This window comes from Myodes glareolus, chromosome 3, assembly GCF_982192425.1.
Source record: "Myodes glareolus chromosome 3, mMyoGla1.1, whole genome shotgun sequence".
Lineage (NCBI taxonomy): Eukaryota > Metazoa > Chordata > Mammalia > Rodentia > Cricetidae > Myodes > Myodes glareolus.
The window spans coordinates 46,464,978-46,488,722 of NC_142028.1; the positions used below are offsets into that span (position 1 = coordinate 46,464,978).

Here is a 23,745-nt window from a genome sequence, read left to right on the forward strand (position 1 = left end):
CAAAATGTGTTTATCAATTTAGTATAAAAATTTTGCAGTATCCACATGCACACATACACACACACCAATTACCCGCAGACAAACATAATTTTTATACATCAGTCTTTAAACAACAAGAAGACAAGCTTTTCTAGTATTAGAAATGAAATGTCACATTATACCCAGAAACATGTAAATTGTATCATGTGGATATTTACAGAATTCAGATTTACAGAATTCTTTTTGATTTTAGTAATAAAATCCCCATTATGCTTATGAATTTAAACTCCAAATTTAGTTCAAATCATAAAAATAAAGCAATAGACCCTGAAGACTTCCCTACCATGTAAGAGTTTCAATGTGGAGTCTGAAGATAACTCATGGTCTTACCATCAGTGCGCTGTACTAAAGGAGTAGGTGGTCCTTGGACACTTCTATGGGCCTCTTTGTTCGTGATGAAACAAGTGTAATTGCCTACATCAGAGGGTTCTACTTTGGCAATATACAAGTTCCCTGTGTCTTGAGATACAAATCGTCTCTTGTCCTCTTGAACATACAAGGGGTTGTCATTGAAGGTCCAGGCATAAGACAAATCTGAAAAAACAGAAAAGCATGAATTATCTTACTGTAATCATTCTTATCTACAAACTCTCTGTTTTGTTTAATCGTTATAATAAAGGGCTGTCTATATTGTATAATTTGTAGCTATATTCTAGGCAGAGTAATTAGAATATTCCCTATATTCACATATACCTCGTTTGGGAGATACAAATTTTCTCTCTCCTTCACTGTTTTCTCCAGTTAGAAATACAATGATAGGATATTTAGAGAATAAATGGGTGATTTTCTTTAGGAACATCTAGAGAACATAGAAAGCACTATTGGTTAACAGGGTCACAGTAATTCTTTAATGCTGCCCATTTCAAAGCAGTGTTTTATAATGTTTTCAAAAGTATTAAGCATTTTTAAGAATTATAGTCTAAAATTTTAAATAAAAACTTTTAAATTCCACTTGAGCATTATTCAGCTTTCATGAATTGGTAGGTTTTCTATAATTTGTTTTGTTGCTGAACTCTAACTTTGTGCCATGGTGATCTGACAAGATACAGGGGTTTCTTACAATTATTTTGTGTCTGTTGAGATATGATTTGTGACCAAGTATGTGATTGATTTTAGAGAAGGTTCCATGAGGTGCTGTGAAGAAGGCATATTCTTTTGTGTTTGGTTAGATGGTTCTATAGATGTCTGTTAAGACCATTTGAGTCATAAGATCTGTTAGTTCTCTTATTTCACTGTTATGTTACCATCTGATCGACCTGTCCATTGGTGAGAGTGGGGTTTTGAAGTCTCCCCCTATTACTGTGTGGGCTTTGTTGTATGACTGAATTTTTAATAATATTTCTTTTATACATGTAGGTGCCCTTGTATTTGGGGCATAAATGTTCAGAATTGAGATTTCATCTTGATGAATTTTTCCTGTGTTGAATATAAAATGGATTTCTCCATCTCTTTTGATTAATTTTTGTTTGAAGTTTGTTTTGTTAGATATTAGGATAGCTATACCAGTTTGCTTCTTAAACCCATTTGATTTTCCCCAACCCTTTACCCTGAGGTAATGTCTGTCTTTAAACTTGAGGTGTGTTTTTTGTATGCAACAGAAGGATGGATCCTGTTTATGTGTCCATTCTGTTAGTTTGTGTCTTTTTATTGGTGAATCAAGTCCATTGATATTAAAAGGTATTAATGTAAATCTTTTGAGCTTGGAAAACTCACTCATAATCTGGGCCACTCCTTGCATTGGAAGCCTATATAAGGACATGGAAGAAGGAAGGTTTTGCTTTTTGCGTGCTTACGCTCACCTGTCTAGCAAGTCTTATTACTCCCTAGCTACTACTTTTGGATTCCAGTGTATACTGAGACTAGCTGTACATAGACAACCATTGCTGGAGTAATTGGACAATAGCATGTATAGTATGTAGGCCATTCTAATAAATACTCTTTCTATAAGTAGAAAGCGATTCATTCTATAATTTCTGCTACTGTAGAGAACCCTGACAAATACTCTCCTATGTTGTTTTGTATTTATCAGAGTAGTTTATAACAGGACTTGAAATGATGCTAGAACACAGGCAAGGATGCGCCAACAAAGTGTATCCAGAGGAGGTATTTCAGAAGCACTTTATATTGACACTATGAAGGAGAACTCTCAGATCAAGGGACAAGTAGATAAACACAGCAACGAAATTTAAGGTAAAAGACAGCATGTGTTACATGTATTAATTATCAATCATTTAAGACTCCTTTGAAATTTTTATATGTAAAGGTGAATTACATCAATAAATATTTAATAAATAAAACAAAACCCACATATTTTAAGTATTCAGTTTAATGAGATATAAATCTTATATACATCTAGAGAACACTGGCTTAAACTTGTCAGATTAATCTTGGACTATATTTCTATTTTGTTGATTTCAGCCCTCAGTTTGATTATTTCCAGTCTTCTACTCCTCCTGGGTAAATCAGCTTCTTTTTTTCTAGAGCTTTCAAGTGTGCTGTTAAGTCTCCAATGTGTGCTTTCTCCGCTTTCTTTAAGTGGGCACTTAGTGCTATGAACTTTCCTCTTAGCACTGCTTTCATTGTGTCCCATAGGTTTGAGTATGTTGTGTCTTTATTTTCATTAAATTCAAGGAAGAGTTTAATTTCTTTCTTTATTTCTTCCTTGACCCAGGGGTGATTTAGTAGTTGACTGTTCAACTTCCATGAGTTTGTTGGCTTCCTGGGGGTACCATTGTTGTTGAATTCTAATTTTAATCCATGGTGATCTGACAAGACACAGGTGGTTACTAATATTTTTTTGTATCTGTGGAAGTTTGCTTTGTTACCAAGTATGTGGTCAATTTTCGAGAAGGTTCCATGAGCTGCAGAGAAGAAGGTATATCCTTTCCTATTTGGGTGGAGTGTTCTATTCTGGCAATAGATGGAGATAGAGACGGGGACCCACGTTGGAACACTGGACTTAACTCCCTAGGTCCAACCGAGAAGCAGAAGGAAGAAGAACGGTGAGCAGGGAGGGCAAGATCAGAAGGAACCTTCATCCGGCGATGGATGGCGATGCAGATGGAGACCCACATTGGAGCACCGGACTGAGCCCCCCAAGGTCCAAAGGAGGAGCAGAAGGAGGAAGAACATGAAAAAGGAAATCAGAACCGCAAGGGGAGCGATCACCCACTGATACAAGGCGACTGATCTAATGAGAGTTCACCAAGGCCAGTTGACTGGGACTGAAGGAGCACTTGATCCAACCAGATTCTCTGGAGGAGGCTGGATTCTCTGAATGTGGCTGGCCCAAAGTCTTTCTACAAAGCCATTGACAATGACTCTGGGACTTGTTTCCTCTGCATATTCTGGATTTTTGGGGATCCAGTCTGATTGGATACTCACCTTCCTGGTCCTGGAGGGAGCAGGGAGGAACTTGAACTACCCACAGGGCAGGAAACCCTGACTGCTCTTAGGGATGGAGAGGGAAGAGGAGAGGGAGTGGGGGGAGTGGGAGGGTGTTGGGAGGAGGGGCGAAAATGGAAACTTTTATATTTTAATAAACTTAAAAAAAAATCTTGGACTATAGACACCACAATGTGATTTAAACACTTAGATTAACTTTGCCATTGTTGGAGCATCCTTGCCTGTGTTCTAGCACTCTAGTTGTACATTTGAATTTATGTTTTTTATTTAATGTTTTAAACACTCACTTATGTTACCATACTATCTACATGTTCTTTTTATTGCTAAGTTATAAGTTATTTTATAAATATACCATCTTGCTTTTGGTTAGTTCATAAGTTATTTCCAGTCTGGGGTCATCACAGGTTAGAATTAATTGAAAATTAATTTGAATGTTTATGTTAATTTTTATAGATAAGTTATTAGACATGAACTACAAGCCAGATATATGATCAAATATCAAATAAAGCATTTTAAAAGTATGTCCCAGTTCCAGGCATCTTGAAATCTCTATTTTCAACAAAAGAGAGCTCTGGTTTATTCCATATCTCACACACATATTCTCTCTCTCTCTCTCTCTCTCTCTCTCACACACACACACACACACACACACACGAGAGAGAGAGAGAGAGAGAGAGAGAGAGAGAGAGAGAGAATATGCAGAATATGCTGTCATGCTTTTATTATGGCTGTAAGTCTCAGTTTACACAAATATGCTTATAGATTAAAGCTTCATGAACCTATGAAATTAAGAATACTGTAAGAAATGTCTAGAGAGCTCTGTTTAAGAAAATGAAAAAATACATTTAATTATAATGAGATTTCCCAATAAGGAAATTAAGTCTACTGTCCTTGAGTGGGGAAAAGTCTACAGTTAGATAATAAAAAATATCTTCATGTGAATAGATATTCACACATAACAAAATCAGAGTAACCCAAGAAGAGTTCATGGACCCAGTAGCTTCTTGTCTAGAGAGAGGTCTTGCATCATATGAATGGTCCACATTCACGTTAAAGCCTGCTGTAGAAGCAAGACACCATATATTGTTCCAGTATTTCTCAGCTGGAAGATATTCTGAAACATTCCTTAATAACTGCACTGCCTTGAACTCTCAAATATGGGAGAAGTGAGTATAGGTTAACAGTGATTATACATTAAACAATATTTGTATAGCGCCAACTTCACGTGAAATGGGAATGAAGAAATATTGCAATTCTGTTGTCTCTTCTACTAAGATCACTAGCTAGCTTGATTTGTCAAATTAACACAGTGTAGAATCAACTGGAAGATGCTTTAAATTAGGAATTATATGTACTGCTTAGACCCGTGGGCATGTCTTGGAGGAGTTAGGGAATCCTCTTAATTAAATTAGTTGACAGAGAGGTCCAGCCCTCTGATGGGACTATTCCCTAGGCAGAATTTGCTGAACTGTTTGACAGCCAAGAATTCAAGTCAGGAAGTAAGAATACATATATTCTCTCTCTGCTTCCTGACTGTCCAGCTGATCTCATGTTCCTGCTGCCATGCTTCTCTCAAAATGATCCATGATATCCCCTCTGGAAATGTAGGTCAAATAACCTTTTTCTCTCCTAAAATGCTTTTTCTCTATCACAGCAATATAAATATGAAAAATAAAGTCTCTCTATCTCTGTCTCTGTTTCTATCTCTCTCACATGTCATGAAAAGCATACTTAAGAAATTACATTTAATGAAGGAATGAAGAAAAATGAGATACGGAGAAGAAGATAAAAGACAAGGAAGCATAAAAGAAAACATGTGCTAAGAGAAAGACCATAAATAGCAAGGATAAACAAAAGAAGTCATTTTTACAGCAATTCACAAATTAAATTTCTTCCATATTAATAAAACAAAGTCTTCTATGCAGACAAATGTCAAGCATTTTTTTCAAGAATAAAGATGTGAGGTGAAGCTATGACCAAAAGCAACAGCAACAAACCATCATTTCTACATGAAGCAGCGTTTAACGTAACAATCTTCCAATCAATAGAGAAGAACACAAGCTACATCATTATGTGGAAAAAATATCAAATATTTACATCTAGTCTTACCTCTTGAAAATTATACAGCTGAGTGAAACATTCATGTTTACATTTCTAATTTTATGTAGTAGTTTTCCCGGTGAGGGGTAGAAAATACAGAATATTTTTGCTAGCAGTATAATGTTTCAGCCATACTGGAATTTAAAATGGCACATGCTGTGTGTGTACATGGATTTGCAAAACAACACAGGGATAAAATACTGTCTCAAGAACTGAGCACCAGAATGAGCATCAAAGGATTAAAAAAAAAAAAAAACCTGATGACATGAAAGAGTAACAGAACTCTCACTTCTAACTTCTCAGAATGGAGGGAGCATTACATCTTCACCAGGAATTCATTCCCAACCTGATGTGCATTAAAGAAAGTTTGAGGAAATTTGTAAAAGTACAGATCAGTAATTTGGTTCCTGTTGTTCAATTTCATTCTATTCTGTCGATATATCAAGCAATCTGCATTTTAAACAAGTTCCGGGGTTGCTGAACTTTCAAATTGTATTTATAGCAGACTTTACTAAATAAAGACTGATCAATTTCAAGTGTATCACATGATAGAGGGCAAAGTGTAACCAAGGACTGAAGTTATGTCACAAGTGAAAATACAAAAGAACACCCTATATTCTGAGATAACGATATAAATATAGGAAGGTTAAACTCATCTCCATACATTGGAGGGCTATGGAGTACATGAGGTTTAAGCAAAGACTTTCTACACAAAAGAAGCACAAGAAGGAACTGAGGCTGTTGATTCAGGATATTGTTGGGTCCATGGTATAACTAAGACTGAGGTTGTCTTGAACCTGGAATGCATTTAATGCTTGGTTTCTCAGTCTAGCCCTGTTTGGAGATAGTGGAAACTTTCAGACTTAGAGCTTAACATGAGACTTCTGCGGTTTTGTTGACATGCTGTAAAAGTACCAGGAGCAAACCAGTCCCTTTGCATCCTTTTTTTATCTTTTTGCTTCACCAACTATAAAGTGAGAAGATTAACTTCACAGACTTCCTCATAATCCACTACACTTGAACTGTCTCTATCCAGAAAACCCAGAAGTCAAGGGCAGCAACATCCAAGCCCATGAAGCAAAAGAAACCTTTACTCCTTATGAGTAGAATACCACCTGTGTTCCTGACAATAAAGGATATGTGTTGATAAACTTGTGAGCTGCGAGAGTTGATTTCTAAAGATGAATTCATTCTGTCATTAAAAATGATCAGAAAGCATGGATAATCGTGACTATGGAAGCTGCGAAATAAATGAACAAAAAGATTTTTCTATCTCATGGATGGTAACCCATATGTGAATGATCTGTTTCACCCTCAGTATTCTCAGGAACCTCAGAGTTGACATTTCCTGATCATGCGTGCATATACAAAGCCCAGTTATCATTACAAAAACTATGGTTTGAATTTATTGTCCTGTTCTCAACTACTGAAAGGTAATTTTTGTTTGTTTGTTTTTTTGTTGTTTGTGTTTTTTGGTTTTCCTTCTTTCTTTCTTTTCTTCCCACATTCCCTGTGCTTCTTCTAACTTCCTTTACTGATGTACCTTCAGCCTCACATCTATGCCAAAATAGTTACTCAAAGATATTAGTTTGAAGCTAGAGATGTGTCTAGATGGTAAATTCTTCCTCAACATACAAAGAAGAAAAAAAAATCATAGATCAGATTCACCTGGTCTCACTGACTCTTATCTTTTGTACCTTTTGTGAAATAAAGATAATCTTGAGCAAATTCCTAGTGCCATGTGTCAGTTTGGGGTCCTTATTCAAGGCTTTTTTGAGTAAAGAAACAAGAGTTAGCTTTCTGAAAGCAACAGAGCCCTTTCCACTTCATAAAAATTACAGGTTGCTGCTAGTGCCCGGGAAATCTTTGTATTCATCACCCTATAATCTTAGGACCTTAGACTGTAATTTCCTTCTCTCCCTCACAGTCAATTCTTTTTTATCTCAGTGACTCAAACTTTCCCATTTGTTCCTCGGTGTATTGTATCCTTTTTCAAAAATAGAATATTTAAAACCTGTTGGAAGAATGAGAAAATAAATAGAGAGAATTAAGAAAATGTTTAAGGTGCCTTAGTTTCATCTTTCTGTCAACTGTCTTATAAAGCTACCTGAGTATTGTTAACATGATCATTATATGGGAAAGAATGCTGGAGACTACAGTACAGAGATAAATTTTCAGAATCACATTGTCATGTATAAGGAATATAAATCAAACTTAAATCCTTCAGAAGACTAATTCCTTGCTCCTTCCTTAAAGTTGACTTTTGATTCATCTAAAATTTTCTGTTGACTGTCATGCATGGACCCCCAAATGCTTTCCAAGCCTCCATGATGCCTATATATTCAATCCTACTCAGGGTGAAAGTTAAAAGGTACCAACTATTCCTCATCTATTTTATCACCACCATCTTTATGATATCTGAACTTAAAACTACATAAAAAGGCAGATTCATCTGTCATTTGACTTATTGGTCACTCTCATGGGAAGTCAAATATACAAAGTTTTGACTAACTCATCCTATCTCCCCTAAACTAGGCATTTAAGAAGCTGAGGCTTTAGATACAGAAATACATGTTCTCTGCCTGCAACTTGGACCCAATGCTTTAAGAAAGGAGCCTAGCTAGGGGTTTTATCTGAAAACTGAAATTTAAGATTTGTTGTTGTTCTCGTGTTTGTATTGAGACAAGGTTACAAGTATTCTCATTTTGGCTAAATGTGTTATGCAGCTCTGAATGTCCTTGAACTTCTTATCTTCCTGCCTCCACCAGCTGAGTGCAGAGATTTAATTTATATACCACCACATTCAGAGAATCGGGAATTTTGCTGTGAGATAATCTCTAGCAACACCAGAAGCTATATCTGTGAAGTCTCATTGAATGTTGCCCAGTTGAGAGTTGAACAAGAATATTTCAACTAACGTGCCAAACTGAAAGAGAAAAACCTATAGATCCACAGTCGAACATGAAGGAATATAGCAGATGAGTGAATTTGGAATGAGAGAAGTGGTCTTTCCAAGGGAAGAGCACACTTGTTTTCCTTTTTCAGGAAGTCCTGAAAACATTTACAAGTAATACTATATGAACTCTGAAGTTTATTTTTATGAATACATATGCAGAAAATATACATATACATGTAATAATAACGAATGAAAAAGATGTCCATGAATTTGAAAAGAGTAGGGAATGGTATATGGGAGGGTTTAAAGAGAGGAAAGGGAAGGGAGTACTTAATTACAATATCAAGAATAAAGAGCAACAACAAAAAGCCATGGCACTAAAATGTCAGTATACTGGAGGTAGGAATGTAGTTCATCTAGTAAAATGTTCAACTATCATATAAAATACCCTGGACTCAAACCACAGTAGCAAGCACCATATGCACTGGGTACCATGAGGATCTGAGCTATAGATTTCATGTCTATTTTAAAATTAGAGGAGCAGTGAGTAACTGTCTCTGCATTCTGTAAGTATCAAACAAGGTGGCATGTGTACTACTCTGGTTTTCCTATCCTTATGTCGTAAGTGTGACATTCTGCCAAATGTGTGTGCATGTGCATGCACGCGTGTGCACACACGCACGTGTGTACCAAATGTGCTGAAACTCTCCTGACTAGCATTTGCAAGAGAGTCTATTCTGTACATGGTGTAAATTAAAGCCCACAGAGGTAGATAGAAAAGTTGTCATTTTCTTACTTTATGAAATATCATATTTGTCAATCATCGAATATATATGAGAGTTTACACATTTATTTATAGACATGAACTATAATGTCACAACACATAAAGCTCTGAATTCTTTCAGCTGTTTTTGTTCTCCTCTGCCCTGTTCTCTTCCCCGTGGACTCTCTCTGCTCATCCATCCCCACAGCTAGCCTGCAGTGGAAGCATCATTTTTGTGAGTTTCATCATCAGCCACAGCTGGGATTTAATTTGTATATTTTTAATGGGGAAAGAAAAAAATAGACCTTCCAAGTTAGAAGTTTAAAAACCTTCGCATTTGGCTTTTCTTAATTAAATGTATAATTCATGAGACACTTAGTTTGAATCCATTGGATTTTTAAATATTCTCTCCACCCTCTATGACATTTATCTGTTATTAATGGTGGTGGTGCATTCTTTTTATGATGATTCAGCAGCAACATTAGTACAGAATGATAATTGGTCCTTTCTGCAGCATTCTTGTAGTTTTTCATTAACACCATCCTCTACAATTCTATTATTATTAGAAATGACAGTTCTGCAGCAAGCCATTGAAAACTATCTGCTGCTCTCTTAAGCGTACAACAAATGCCATTTCCCCAGGGGACAATTGTGTTTTTGACATACTTAGCAGCCTTATACATAATACCATGATAATTAAAATACAAAGAAAAAAATATATATGCAAGGATAACCATTACATGAAGGGTAATTTTTATTAGAGGGAACTGTCTTTGATGAAAAAGACCAAAGCAATAAATATTGTGCCTACCACTGCAAAACTTCATTGGGCTTCAAAACAGATCTCAAAAGTGGTGTTATGTTTCATGAAGCAAAAAAATAAATTATTATATAAATAATCTGAAATACAGTACTTATGTTTAATGGATAACCTCCCTTGTTTTGGATATTTTGGAATAAGCACACTTTATTACAATTCTTTAAACCTTGCACGGTTCTTTAAGAATTAATTTGAGAAGCTCTTGGGTAGTAAATTATGGGTACACTAACTCACTGGCAAAGATTGACCCTAAGAATAATAATTCCTTTATTGTGCCAAAATACTTGATATTGTGTGGAGTAAGGTTATGATGCAATACTGAAAATGCCCCGAAATGTTTGTCATCTATCCCTATTTGAGCACCTATGTGGTCTCCAAATGCTGCTTGGGAATCGGGATTTTATTAGACCTTTTTTTCTGATTTACACACCATCTTTTTCTGGAACCATGAAAAAGGGATTTTATGGGGCTTACAAACAACCCCACAAAAGTCCCTTGAGCAACCAGTATGGTTCCGGATAATTCCAGGATTGATTGTACACTGCAAACTCTACATAGGGAAGAAGTGAAAACACTTCTGGGAAAACTACAATGCCAAAATGGATATGGAAGTTTAGGAATATAAATGTATAAGAAATATACTTAATTATTTTGTCTAAGATCCTTATTCTATAGAAGTATGCAGAAAAGAGGCTATATAATATGTTGTCAACCAAGAATGCTTTAGGTCATTTAAGAGGTATCTATTGAGATCAAAATATATTCTCCTTTATACACAATGTGGAGACGATGGTAATTGTGTTTTGTGTGTGGCATCTGGTGGTCATGAATGAAGAAAAATATTTTCACAGTATCCTATGCTATTTTATCTTATTTTCTCTTCACTGTGGATAAGTGGTGAATGCATGTGTACATATGTGTGGGTGTGTATGTAAATGTCAGGGATGAACATTGTGTATCAACTTCAATTGCTCCCTACTGTTTTTATGAACAGGTTCAAACTGAACCTGGAGCTCTAATTTGGGATAAAATGGCTTGCCAAAAGGCCTAAGGACCTTGTCTCTGCCTTATAGGAATGGGTTTTCAGGAATGTCTCGATGTCCAAGGTTTTTCATGTGAGTGATGGTGATCGAAACTCATGTCCTCATAGTAACAAAGCAAACCCTTTACACATCAAACTATTTTACTAGTCAACAATTTTCTTTTTTTTTTTCAAGATAGTCACAATGTATTTGTAGAAACATGGAAGAGGTGGGTAACAACACAGCAGAGAATTCTGGTAGAGGCTTCAGATGCCATCTGATGACACCCTTGGAATCCCGGTTAGTGGAAGCTAATGGTCTGCTAAGTTAATACATTCTAAAGGGAAAGTAATATTCTGCTTGTACATTCAAATTATCTATCTAATTCTCACAAAACTGTTATGTCAAGTACAGAGGAAAGCAATATATGGCTATCAAGAGGGCTGAATATGGCCCAAGATAATTTGACTTTGGACTTGCTACATGTCAAACACCCCAAATTAAAAAAATTCAAAAAGTTAGTAATAGTCACAAAAGGTACAGTTTGAAGGTTCAGTTTCTTGTACATGTAGATGGCAGAGGCAACGATTACCATTAGCATTTTGGATCCAACAAACACAGCTACAAGAATTTCAGCAGTATCTGATTTCTTCAGTTCTGGAGATCATGTGGTAGGAGGAACCATTAGAGAGGACACATGGAGTTTATCATCAGAGACCTTTACCTGGGTCATTTGTGCACCCAAGCCCACCAAAACTCTGAGGAGTTTGAATCTCTGCCCTATCCCAGCTTCAATATTTCAAAGATGTTATAGTAAAGATATTTCCAGTTCCCTGATGGCCCTATGACAGGTCACTAGTCAACAATTTTCTATAAGAAAACTTGTTTTAATATCGTGAATCATCATTATGCTGAAAAAAATCTGTGTTCTATAATGATAGCAGTCTATACCATGAAAACAAGAAAAAAAAAGTGTCTAAACACAAGAAAAAAATCTATCCAGAATTCAAAGGAATATAACAGAGTAAGTAAGCAGTTGGGATATGAAGGGTGCTCCTCAGTGACTGACATCTAACCCAAGAAACCACGATACTGAACCTGGAGCTCTAATTTGGGATAAAATGGCTTGCCAAAAGGCCTAAGGACCTTGTCTCTGCCTTATAGGCATGGGTTTTCAGGAATGTCTCGATGTCCAAGGTTATCCACGTTGGGCGCCATATGTAACATGAGGGACCGGCTTGTTGGGGTTTCTGTCCCACCCGGCACCCCAACAAGTTGGCAAGTCCCAAAGAGAAATCACACACAGGACTCCATAAGGTTATAAACTGATTGGCCCTTAGCTCTGGCTATTTATTAGCTCTTATAACATATATTACCCCATTATCCTTATCTATTTTAGCCACATGGGCTCAGCACCTTTCTCAGTGTGACAGCTTACATGTTGCCTCTTCGGTGGTCTGTGCAGGAGTGGCTGAGGGCTTCCTCTGTCCCAGAATACTCCCAGTCTCTTTGCTCCACCCCTACTTCCTGTCTGGCTTTCCCGCCTATACTGCCTACCTGACCAATCAGCGTTTTTTTAAAATATGACCGACAGAATACAGACAATTCTCCCGCATCATTGGGTAGTTCTTCTGTGCTTCCTAGGAGAAGATTATTCCATGTAACTGGATAATGGCTTACACCATGAACAGAGCTATAAAATGGGGCATGAGATTCTTGCTTGAGCATCCAACTGCTCCCTACTGACTAGAAACTGCTATGTGTGGCCCAGAGCACGGGCTGGAATACACAAAGACCAAGGAGGACTACAGCAAGGATTCCACCTACACAGATTTTTAAGGAAGCACTCATCCCTGATGGTTAATGCTTTCTGGGTGCAGCCATTTAGAAGAGGAATATCCTCACTCCTATAAGCAATCACTGACCTAGCTTCTGTAAAATCCCTAATGAACTAATTGTTTCCCCAGAATGAACTTCTGTAGAATTGTGCTTGGATTTGTCTCTGGATACTTGAGAAGAGGTAGTGATGCTGCATTATGTCTCTTCCAGGAAAAATTATAGCATCAGTGACACTTGCCAAATTGAACTTTGGTCATTTTCAAAGAGTGGGGAGTCATATGCTTCTTGATTGCAGCACTATTCATGCATTTTAAACAGCAAAATTCTCTGTTCTTAGTGAAATCTACATATGCCTTTTTATAAATTATGTGGCACTAAATGCATACTTTGGACTAGAATGGACCAGACAAAGCCATCCAAGTTATGCAAAAGTATAAATAAATTTGTTGTTTTGGTAGGATCCTTGTAGTACCAGATATAAAATCACAACCAAATTAACAACTTAAAAACCATTACTAAAGGTATACTAAAGGTATAACAGTAAAATAGTTTCCTTGAAAATGTCAGATGAATTGAGATATAAAATTGGCTGTGCTCAGTGCCAAATGTTTAGCTGCCTTAATTAAACATTTTTCAATTTGACACAAACTAGAATCACTTGAAAAACATGAACCTCAACCGAGAAAATGCCACCAACCAAAATAGCCTTTGGGCAAGCCATTTTCTTGATTAACAGAAGGCCTTGCCCAGTTTGGGCTATGTCACCCCTGAACAGGCAATTCTGGGTGCTATTGTCTTGGCTGAGCAAGATTTGAGAAACAAGTTATTAAGGTTTACCATGCCTCCAGGGTCTCTGCTTCAGTTCCTGCCTCCAGGTTCCTGCCTGAGCTCCTGCCTTACTTTCCTCAGTGAAATATGTCCAGAAATATGCAAGCTAAACAAGTAATTAGTGCTTTTGATTTTTCCATATTCTTTGGGAACAATGAATCAAAAAAGGACAGTCTTTTGCTTCACAAATTGTAAAGATTTTCATACAAATCATAACATTTTTCAAGAAGGAGAAAAATAGGCAGCAGAGAATGGGAGATAGAAAGAATTCTTACAACTTGTCTTTAGGTTTAAAAAAGACTTAATTGACATTTTTAGAAAAGAAATGAACATATTAGAGAGGAGATTTATGAAAAGAAAATTTAGACAAATATATATGCCAAGGATCTATGGTAGAACTGCATCTGGCTTATTGGAGGAACAGGAGAAACATCAGTGTGGACATACCAAATCATTCATGTCAGTGTCATTGTAAATAAAGAATCCTACTTTGAAACACTTCAAGGCCTTTGATTTAATTTTGCTTTGTTTCCTAAATAAAATCAGAGTGTATTAAATTAAATTGAAAAGAAGAGAAACTCACTTTCTGTGATTTCCATTTTTATTATTCGATAAGAAGAATATCATCAGTTGAACAGAAACCCCAACAATGAGGTAAGAGATAATGGATTTAGACCATTGATAGTGGTCAACAGATAATATCTTACCATCTTCAGTATGTGTGTAGAAATTATAATTGAAACAATTTCCAAAAGATTTGGATTGAGATCATATGAGAAAGTCATAAATAGCTCCAGGGTCTAGGTTCTTGGACTAAGCTTGAAATTGGATGTTGTTACTTAGTGGTATGGAAACACTAAAATAAGGTCAAGAACATAAAAAGAAAAGAGCTGTAAAATCTTGGAAATAAATTTTTTATGTTATTAGTTTAGAGAATTTTGTACAGTATATTTTAAATATATTCTCTTTTGTTCTTATCCCTTTTTTTTTTTCAAGACAGGCTTTATCTGTAGCTTTGGAGCCTGTCCTGGAACTAGCTCTTGTACATCAGGCTGGTCTCGAACTCATATAGATTCGCCTGCCTCTGCCTTTTGAGTGCTGGGATTAAAGCCATGAGCCAGCAAAGCCCAGCTCGAGTATATTCTTTTCTCTTCCTCAACTCCTCCTAGGTCCTCCCTCACCTCCCTACCCGCACAGGCTCATGCTCTTTCTGAAACAAGCAAAAAAAATTAAAATAAATAAGCACACACACATACATACACACACACACACACACACACACACACACACACACACACACACACACATGGAATCAGCCAACTACTTTTCAGCATAATTCCTGGCTTGGTGTATGGTTGATATATGCAGGGACACTCCATTGAGGACCACTCGGTTTCACTCTCCCAGCAGCTAGCATTTAAAAAATGCATTCTTGTCTAGAAGTGTGTGACCTTGTGCCAATTTCCCTGTCCTCATGCTGGTATTTTGACAAACTTAATCAAATGAAGATCCTGTGCAGGCTTCTCCAACTCTGTGAGTTCATATGTACATCAGTTCTGCTTCATCTGGAAACTAATAGGTAGAGAACTAGAGAAAGTACAAATTAACAAAATCAGAAATGAAAAGGGGGACATAGCAACAGACACTGAGGAAATTCAGAGGTCATACTTTAGGTCATACTTTGAAATCTTCATCCCAGAGTTTAACATATGAAAATCTGCCAATGTAATCCACCACATAGACAAACTGAAAGTAAAAAAGCATGATTATCTCATTAAATGTTGAAAAGGCCTTTGACAAAATTCAGCACCTCTACAGGATAAAGGTTTGGAGTGATCAGTAATATAAGGAATATACTGAAACACAAAAAAAGGTCTTAGAGTGATCATAAATACAAGAAACATACTGAAACATAATAAAAGAAATACACGACCATTAACATCAAACTAAATGGAGAGAAACTCAAAAAGATCCAACTAAAATCATGAACAAAACTTGGCAGTTCACTCTCTCTATATCTATTCATTATACTACTGTAAGTTCTACCAGAGCACTACAAAAGGTGATCAAAGAGATACAAATTGGAAAGAAAGCAGTCAAACTGTCAGCACTTACAGATGATATGATAGTATACTTAAGTGACCTTAAATTCTACCAGTGATTTCCTACAGCTGATAAAAACCTTCAGTGATATGGCTCCATACAAGATTAACTCAAAAACTCAGTAGTCCTCCTACATACAATTGATAAATAAGCTGAGAAAAAAAATCAAGGAAACACTACTGTTTCCAATACACAAATAATATAAAATATCTTGGGGTAACTCTAGCCAAACAAGTGACAGAGCTGTATGACCAGAACTTTAAGTCCTTTAAGAAAGAAATATAAGATAGTATCTAAAAATGAAAAGATCTCACATGCTCTTGAAGCAGTAGGATTAACACAGTAATAAAAATGGCAGTTTAACCAAGTGCAATCTACAGTTTCAATGTAATCCCCATCAAAATCCCAACAGAATTCTTTAAAGAACTTGAAAGAACAATATTTAACTTCAGATGAAAAAAAAAACAGATAACTAAAACAATAAAGGAACTTCCAGAGGTATCACCAACCCTGACTTCAAGTTCTAATGTGTGTGTGTGTGTGTGTGTGTGTGTGTGTGTGTGTGTGTGCACATGCACACATGTGTATATTCAGGTGAGGGTGCTGGTCCATGTTTGTATGCTGTGTGTATGTTTTGCTACTATAGTAATAAAAAAGCAATGTATTGGCATAAAAACAGACAGGTGGATCACTGGAATTGAATTGAAGAATCTGATGTAAAACCACACACCTATGAATACCTGATTTTTGGCAAAGAAGCCAAAATTATACAATTGAAAAAAGAAAGCATCTACAGCAAATGATACTGGTATAGCTGGATGTCAACATGTAGAAGATTGCAAATAGAACCTTATATTTTTCCATGCACAAAAATGAAGTTCTACTGGGTCAAAGATATCAACTAAATCCAACCAAACTGAACCTGTTAGAAGAAAAAGTAGAACGCAGCATTGAATACATTGGCATTAGAGACACCTTCCTAAATATAACAATAGTAGCACAAACTCCTACAAATCATGGAGAGGCTACCTTAACTGGCCATCTACTGATATCAGATTAGGGATTACCCTTCCTGTTATTGGAGAGCCTTCATCTAGTAACTAATGGAAGCAGATGCAGAGATTGGCAGTCAAGCACAGGGCCAAGCTCTGACAGTCCTATCGAAGAGAGGGAGGAGAAACTCTATGAATCAGGAGGTCAAGATCATGACAGAAAAACCCACAGAGACAGCTGACCTGAGTTGTAGGAGCTCTCGGATTCTAGACCATCAGCTACGGAGCCTGCATGGTCCTCTGAATGTGGATGATAGTTGTGTAGTTTGGTCTGTTTGTTGATCTTCTAGCAGTGGAAACAGGGACCTGCTCATGTTGCTGTAGCTGGCTTTTGGGAATCTCTTTCCCATGCTGGATTACCTTGCCCAGCCTTGATGTATGGTGAGGAACTTAGTCCTGCTTTAACTTTGATGTGTCATGTTTGTTTTGCTGATGTCCATGGGAGGCCTGACCTTTGTGAAATGAGATAGAGGAGGAGCTGATGAAGATGCAGGTACATGGGAGGCAAGACAAGGGCATGGAAAAAGAGAAGGGAGGAGAAATGTGACCAGTATGTAAAAATAATGAAAAAAATTAAAAATGTAAAAAAAAAAGACATCCACAACGTAGCAAAATGTCATCAACTCATAATATTTGCTCCATGCTTCTCTAGTGCTGGATTTACAAGTGTGCCTACAAAGATTGGTAAGAGTGATCTATCCCCATAAGCCTGCAAGATATTCAGGGGTGATGGTAACAAAGAACTTAGGGGAATGGCCAGTCCATGACTGGTCTAACTTATGACCTACTCCACAAGAAGGAGTGCACACCTGACACTGACTACATAACCAAGAACCAGAGGAGATCAGCCCAGACACCCAGGATAGAACTAACACAATTTGGGAAAAAAAGTATCCATGAGATGATTTCTAAAGATATTTTGCTATACTCATAGACCAGTGCCTAGTCCAATTGTCATCAGAAGGTCAGCATCTACCAACTAATGGGAGCAGATGTAGAGACCCACAGCCAAACACTAGACTCAGCCAGAGGAACCCCACAGAACTGAAGAGAAGGAAGGATTATAGGAGTCCGAATGGTCAAGGTACCACAAGAACATGACCCACAAAATCAACTCAGCAGGGGTTATAGGGAATCACAGAAATTGGGGCTATAAACACAGATTCTGAATGAGTTTGAGCTAGGTCCTCTGGACTTATCTTATGGTTATGTAGATGGCTGTTCTTGTGAGACTCCCAGTAATGGAAGTTGGGGCATGTCTTTGATGATTTATCTGTGTATGGAACACTTTCCTTCCTACTGGGTTGCCCCGTGTCCAGTCATGGCATGTGGATTTTTACCAAGTCTTATTGTATCTTGTGAAGACATGTTCTTTGATTTCCCTGGGAGGACTGCTCTTTTTTTTTATTTTGAATGGAAACAGAATGTTTTGATCTAGGGGGCAGGGAATGTGGGGGTATGTACTAGGAGGAGTGGAAGAAGGAAAAACTGTGGTCAGGAAGTATGAGAGAAGAACAAAAAATTTTATGATATAAAAAAAGCGTGGTGTATACATTGTGAATTTGTTCAACCCAACAAGAGAAAACCATTTTTATTCACTCCAGAAACAGAAGAAACACCAACTAGGAGGAAGGAGCCATGAAAGTTTGGAATTTTTCTCAATGTAATTTCTCTCTCTCTCTCTCTCTCTCTCACACACACACACACACACACACACACACAATGCTATTTTGAGTCTTCATTCCTTGGAGTGATTTTCCATTTAAGTTAAACTTTCAACTACTTATGACATGAACACAAACATTAGACTCACAAAACAGTGCTATTTTCTTCACACAGGCACAGCTGATTTCAACTACTGGCACACAGTCAATGGTTCTACCACAGCAATGGGCCAGAAAAATAAATGACAGTTCCTTTAAAATAAACTTGAAATTCACAAATATTATGAAGGGAGGACTAAAAGGTTCATACCCCAAATTATGAGGCAGATTCTTCATCTTCAATGGTGAAAACTAATATCTCATAGCAATGTTGATTTTTCATTTTTTAAAACATGGCTTATTTCTTTATTCTTTCATTTTAAAATAAACTGTCCTGTTGATAAAAAAGTCTTGATGTGAATAGAGCACCAGATCCCATTATGGATGGCTATGAACCACCATGTGGTTTCTGGGGATTGAACTCAGAACCTCAGGAGGAGCAGTCAGTGCTCTTAACCTCTGAGTCATCTCTCATTAGAGAAAAACAATGACATTTTGAATTCTGCATGCAAATGGATGGAATTAGAAAACACTATCCTGAGTAAGGTAACCCAGACCCCCAAAAATGAATATGGTATGTACTCACTCATAAGTGAATATTAGCCATAAACAAAGGACATTGAGCCTATAGTTCATGATCCTAGAGAAGCTAAGCAATAAGGTGATCCCAAAGAAAAACATATATAGTCCTACTTGGAAAATAGAAACAGATAAGATTGCCTGAAAAAAGTTGGAACATGGGGGCAGGGGAGGGGGAGAAGAGAAGGGAGAAGAGAAAAAGGAGAAGAGAAGGGGAGGGTTGAGGAGAACTTAAGGGAATGGGATAGTCGAGATGGAGAAAGGACAGATATGAGAACAAGGAAAGAGATATCTTGATTGAGGAAGCCATTATGGGATTAGCAAGAAACCTGGCTCTAGAAAAATTCCCAGGAATCCACAAGGATAACCCCCAAGGTAAGACCCTAAGCAATAGAGGAGAGGGTGCCCTGTAGTCAGACTGATGATTATTTTAAATATCACCATAAAACCTTCGTAAAACAACAGTTGGAAACAGAGGCAGAGAATCACATCGGAGCACTGGACTGAGCTTCCAAGGTCCAGTTGAAGAATGGAAGGAGTGAGAATATGAGTAAGGAGGCCAAGACCATTAGGGGTCCACCCACTGAGACAGTTTGCCTGAGTTAATTGGAGCTCACCAACTCCAGCTGGACTGGGAGTGAACAAGCATGGAAACAAACTAATTTCTTTAAATGTGGTTGACAGTTAAGGCAGACTGAGGGGTCACTGACAGTGGCACTGGGATTTGTCTCTACTGCATGTACTGGCTTTTGGGGATCCTATTCTCTTTGGACGTATACCTTGCTCAACCTAGATATAGTGGGGAGGGCCTTGGATTTTCCACAGGTCTAGGTGCCTTGCCCTCTTTTTGAATTGAAGGGGAGAGGAGGGAGGGTTTGTGAAGGTAGTTGGAGGAGCATCAGTAGTGGGAATTTGGATTGGTATTTTTAAAGTAATAAAATAATAAAAAAATAAATAAAATGTCCTAGGATGAATTAACAGAAACCTGCTGATGGGTACTTAAAAATGATATCTATTAGTCGGGTATTGGTGTCACACACCTTTAATCTCAACACTTGGGAGGCAGAGGCAAGCATATCTGAGTTCAAGGCTATCCTGGTCAATAGAGGGAGTTTCAGGATAGACTGTAAAGCTACAGAGAAATCCTGACTTGAGCCAAAACAAAACAAAACAAAAAAACAATCAAACAATCAAGCAATGAGAAACCATCTATTTATTTACATATTATGAGAGAGAAAGATATTTAGATACATATATGGGTGTACTAATGTATATATGTACACACACAAACATATATATATACATATATACTTATTTTGCTCTCAAAAAATATAAATAAACACAAATTTTAGAGAGAGAGAATGAAAATACAGGCTATGTAATGTTGCCATTCTGTTCATGACCCCAAACAAGCTCTTTATCTTTAAACATGTATTATCTTAGGAATATGTTTCAGATACAAGAAACTTGCTAATACAGATATCATAAGATTTAATGAGACCAACTACTAAGATTAATAAAGATTATAATAAAATATTAAGATTAACAAAAACCACTTCTGATTTTATTAAATTGTTATATACTAAATTATAGCTTATATCACGATTATTTTCTTTACATATGCAGGGGATGCTTTTCCATTTCACAGGCCCATTCTTTATTAGAATAGCTTCAGCCTCCCTAAAATCCTCCCCATTTTACCCAGAGGGATAGCATCCCTACACTTTTGGTTACTGCTAAATTTGGGAAGAAAACATTCACAAAATATCAGTACAAGAGATCAGTTTTCTTCTATTCATGCAAAATGGGGATTAATAACTTCTTAATCCTATCTTTTTTAGTTGTAGGTATATCACAATTTATGTTCTGTTGCTGTTATATTGTCATGTTATGTTAGATTATATTGTGATATCAGGTTAAATTCTTATGTTATGCTGTGTTATAATGTTGTATTACAGAATTCTTAAATATTGTCTTCTCCATTCTCATAAAGACTCAAAGACAAATCAAAGTACTAATCCACCAAAGTTTACACTATAGAACCAATGAGTTTATTGTGCCCACTTACAGAGTGTGATTTGTGGACAGGAGTAATGGTGGCCTCAAACAGTTGTACAGGAAGGTGTACACCCAATGCAAACTGTAAAGTAGATGATGGCTACTGCATAGCCATGTAGGTAGAGTATCAATCTATTAACCTTCCCAGATTATGCAATGTATCACTATGGGTACCTCAGTCCAGGCCATCTGACATGAAGGCAAAGTTGTGCATAAATGTTTGGGAGGGTTAACTTCGATATCAGATAAAGGTCCAATAGGCTGTCACAAGCCCCTCCTTTTATGAAATAATGTCAGCAGTCCAGCCTTGATGATCTGTAGCAAGCAGGCACAGCTAATTTCATGAAAATTGTAACTGTTCTGGGTGAGTGACTATGTTGTACAACATTTACATTGTTGTTATGTCATGCTATTAGTATTTATATGGAAACTCTATGGACTCTTTATCATATCTTGTTTTTGGACACAGACACTTTTGTTGACAGAAAGTCTTATAGAACTCAAACATGATAAGTTTTCTCCCTGTGTTCTTAGAATGTTGCTTTATAAAACACATTTAAATATATTTCAAATACTTCTATTTTTAAGAAATGATTTTGATGGAGGAGGGTTAACTGTCTATGTGCTACTTTCATTGGTTAATAAAGAAACTGCCTTGGCTTTTGATAGGACAGCAGCTTAGATAGGTGGAGTAGACAGAACAGAATGCTAGGAGGAAGAAGGCAGTGAGGCAGTAGCCATGACTCTCCTCTCCGAGACAGCTTCAGGTTAGAATCCTCTTGGTAAGTCACCACCTCATGGTGTTACACAGATTATTAGAAATGGGTTAGATCAATATGTAAGAGTTAGCTAATAAGAGGCTACAGATAATGGGCCAAGCAGTGTTTAAAAGAATACAGTTTCCGTGTAATTATTTCGGGTGTAAGCTAGCTGGGATCCGGGTGGCGGTAAAGCAGCCCGCCGTTCCTTCTACATGATTTGAATATATTTTTATGAATATACTAGAGGAACAATCAAACACACTCAGATATGCTAATAATATCAAAATTATTATGGCTTCACCCTTGATGTAGACTGACTTTTGCACTCACTGTACTAGACGTGTACTAGACAGAAAGGCACAGAACTAACTTGTACATCATTTGTTTAAAAATCATCAGCCTTTATGACCTGCTATCATTATGGAGTCTATAATTGAAATTTTAGAGAAAAAATATTGATATCAGCCCATAAGAATTAGAATAATGTTGACTCATGGAAATAGATACAAATCAAAAAAAACAAAATAAATAAAATAAATATTTTATATCACTTGAAAAAATCAGCCAGGGGTAGTTGCACACCCTTTTAACCTCTGTACATGGGAGGCAGAGGCAGGTAGATATCTGTGACTTTGAGGCCAATTTGTAGACAAAGCCAAGACAGCCAAGACTGTTTTACAGAGAAACCCATTCTCAAAGGAGAGAGAGAGAGAGAGAGAGAGAGAGAGAGAGAGAGAGAGAGAGAGAAGAAGAAGAAGAAGAAGGAGGAGGAGGAGGAGGAGGAGGAGTGGGAGGGCAGAGGAGGAGGAGGGGGGAGGAGGAGAAGGAGGAGCAGGAGGAGGAATAAGAAGAAAAAGAAAAAGAAGAAGAAGAAGAAGAAGAAGAAGAAGAAGAAGAAGAAGAAGAAGAAGAAGAAATATAAATGTGTCCCACCTCAGCATAACTAACAAACCTACAGGTGACAAATCTATAGCTAATGTTATTATTAGTGAGAAATAATGAAGCTTTTTCTACTCTAGGATCAGGAAGCATAACAATAGCAACCACAGTTATCCAGTACAGAACAAAATGCCAGCCACAGCAATCAGGAAGGACAAATAAACAAAAAGGAAATAAAAAACAAATAAGGATTATGTCAAATTATTTCTCTTTGCAAAGAATATGATTCCATACTTAGAAAACCCTAGAAATTTTACAAAAAGACTTATATCAATGATACATTTTGCAAAGTAGCAGACAAAAATCAATAGCTTTCTTATAATAAAAAATAGACAAAACAATTCCATTGGGGAAAAACTGCAAACAAATAGCAGTCACTTAGGAAAACTCAAGGAAATAAAAAGCTCTTAATGAAAGTATGACCCTGAAGAAATATATAACAAAAGCCATGACAAGACACAAAGATATGTTATGTTCTACTTCAAAAAACATTATTCCTTCACACCTTTCCTCAAAGAGATGAATTTACTTTGGTCAATAATAAAATTTTCCAGGAGGAAATTGTTATGTTACCCAGAAATTATCATTGTCAGATATCCATTTAATGATGCAGATGATTGCCTATGGAAACAGGCAAACTTGCATTCACTCTCATATAAGAGTCTTGTTCCTTACAAAGTTCTTACTTTAATGTATTCTGTGTTATCCATTGATTTAGTTTCATAGGACTCATGACACGATAGTGAGGCCTCTTTGCTTTAAAAGACTGTTTTTCCTT

General features: G+C 36.9%; 1 protein-coding gene across 2 annotated transcripts in view; it reads right to left on the bottom strand.

Annotated features, from left to right (window-relative positions):
• LOC125403249 (contactin-6) overlaps positions 1-23,745 on the bottom strand; it is a 379,648-nt gene that overhangs the window by 143,409 nt on the left and 212,494 nt on the right. For both annotated transcript variants that reach the window (XM_048438486.3, XM_085686802.2), the window contains exon 6: positions 370-573. In XM_048438486.3, the coding sequence (XP_048294443.3) occupies positions 370-573 (204 nt within the window). The remainder of the gene's footprint in view (positions 1-369; positions 574-23,745) is intronic.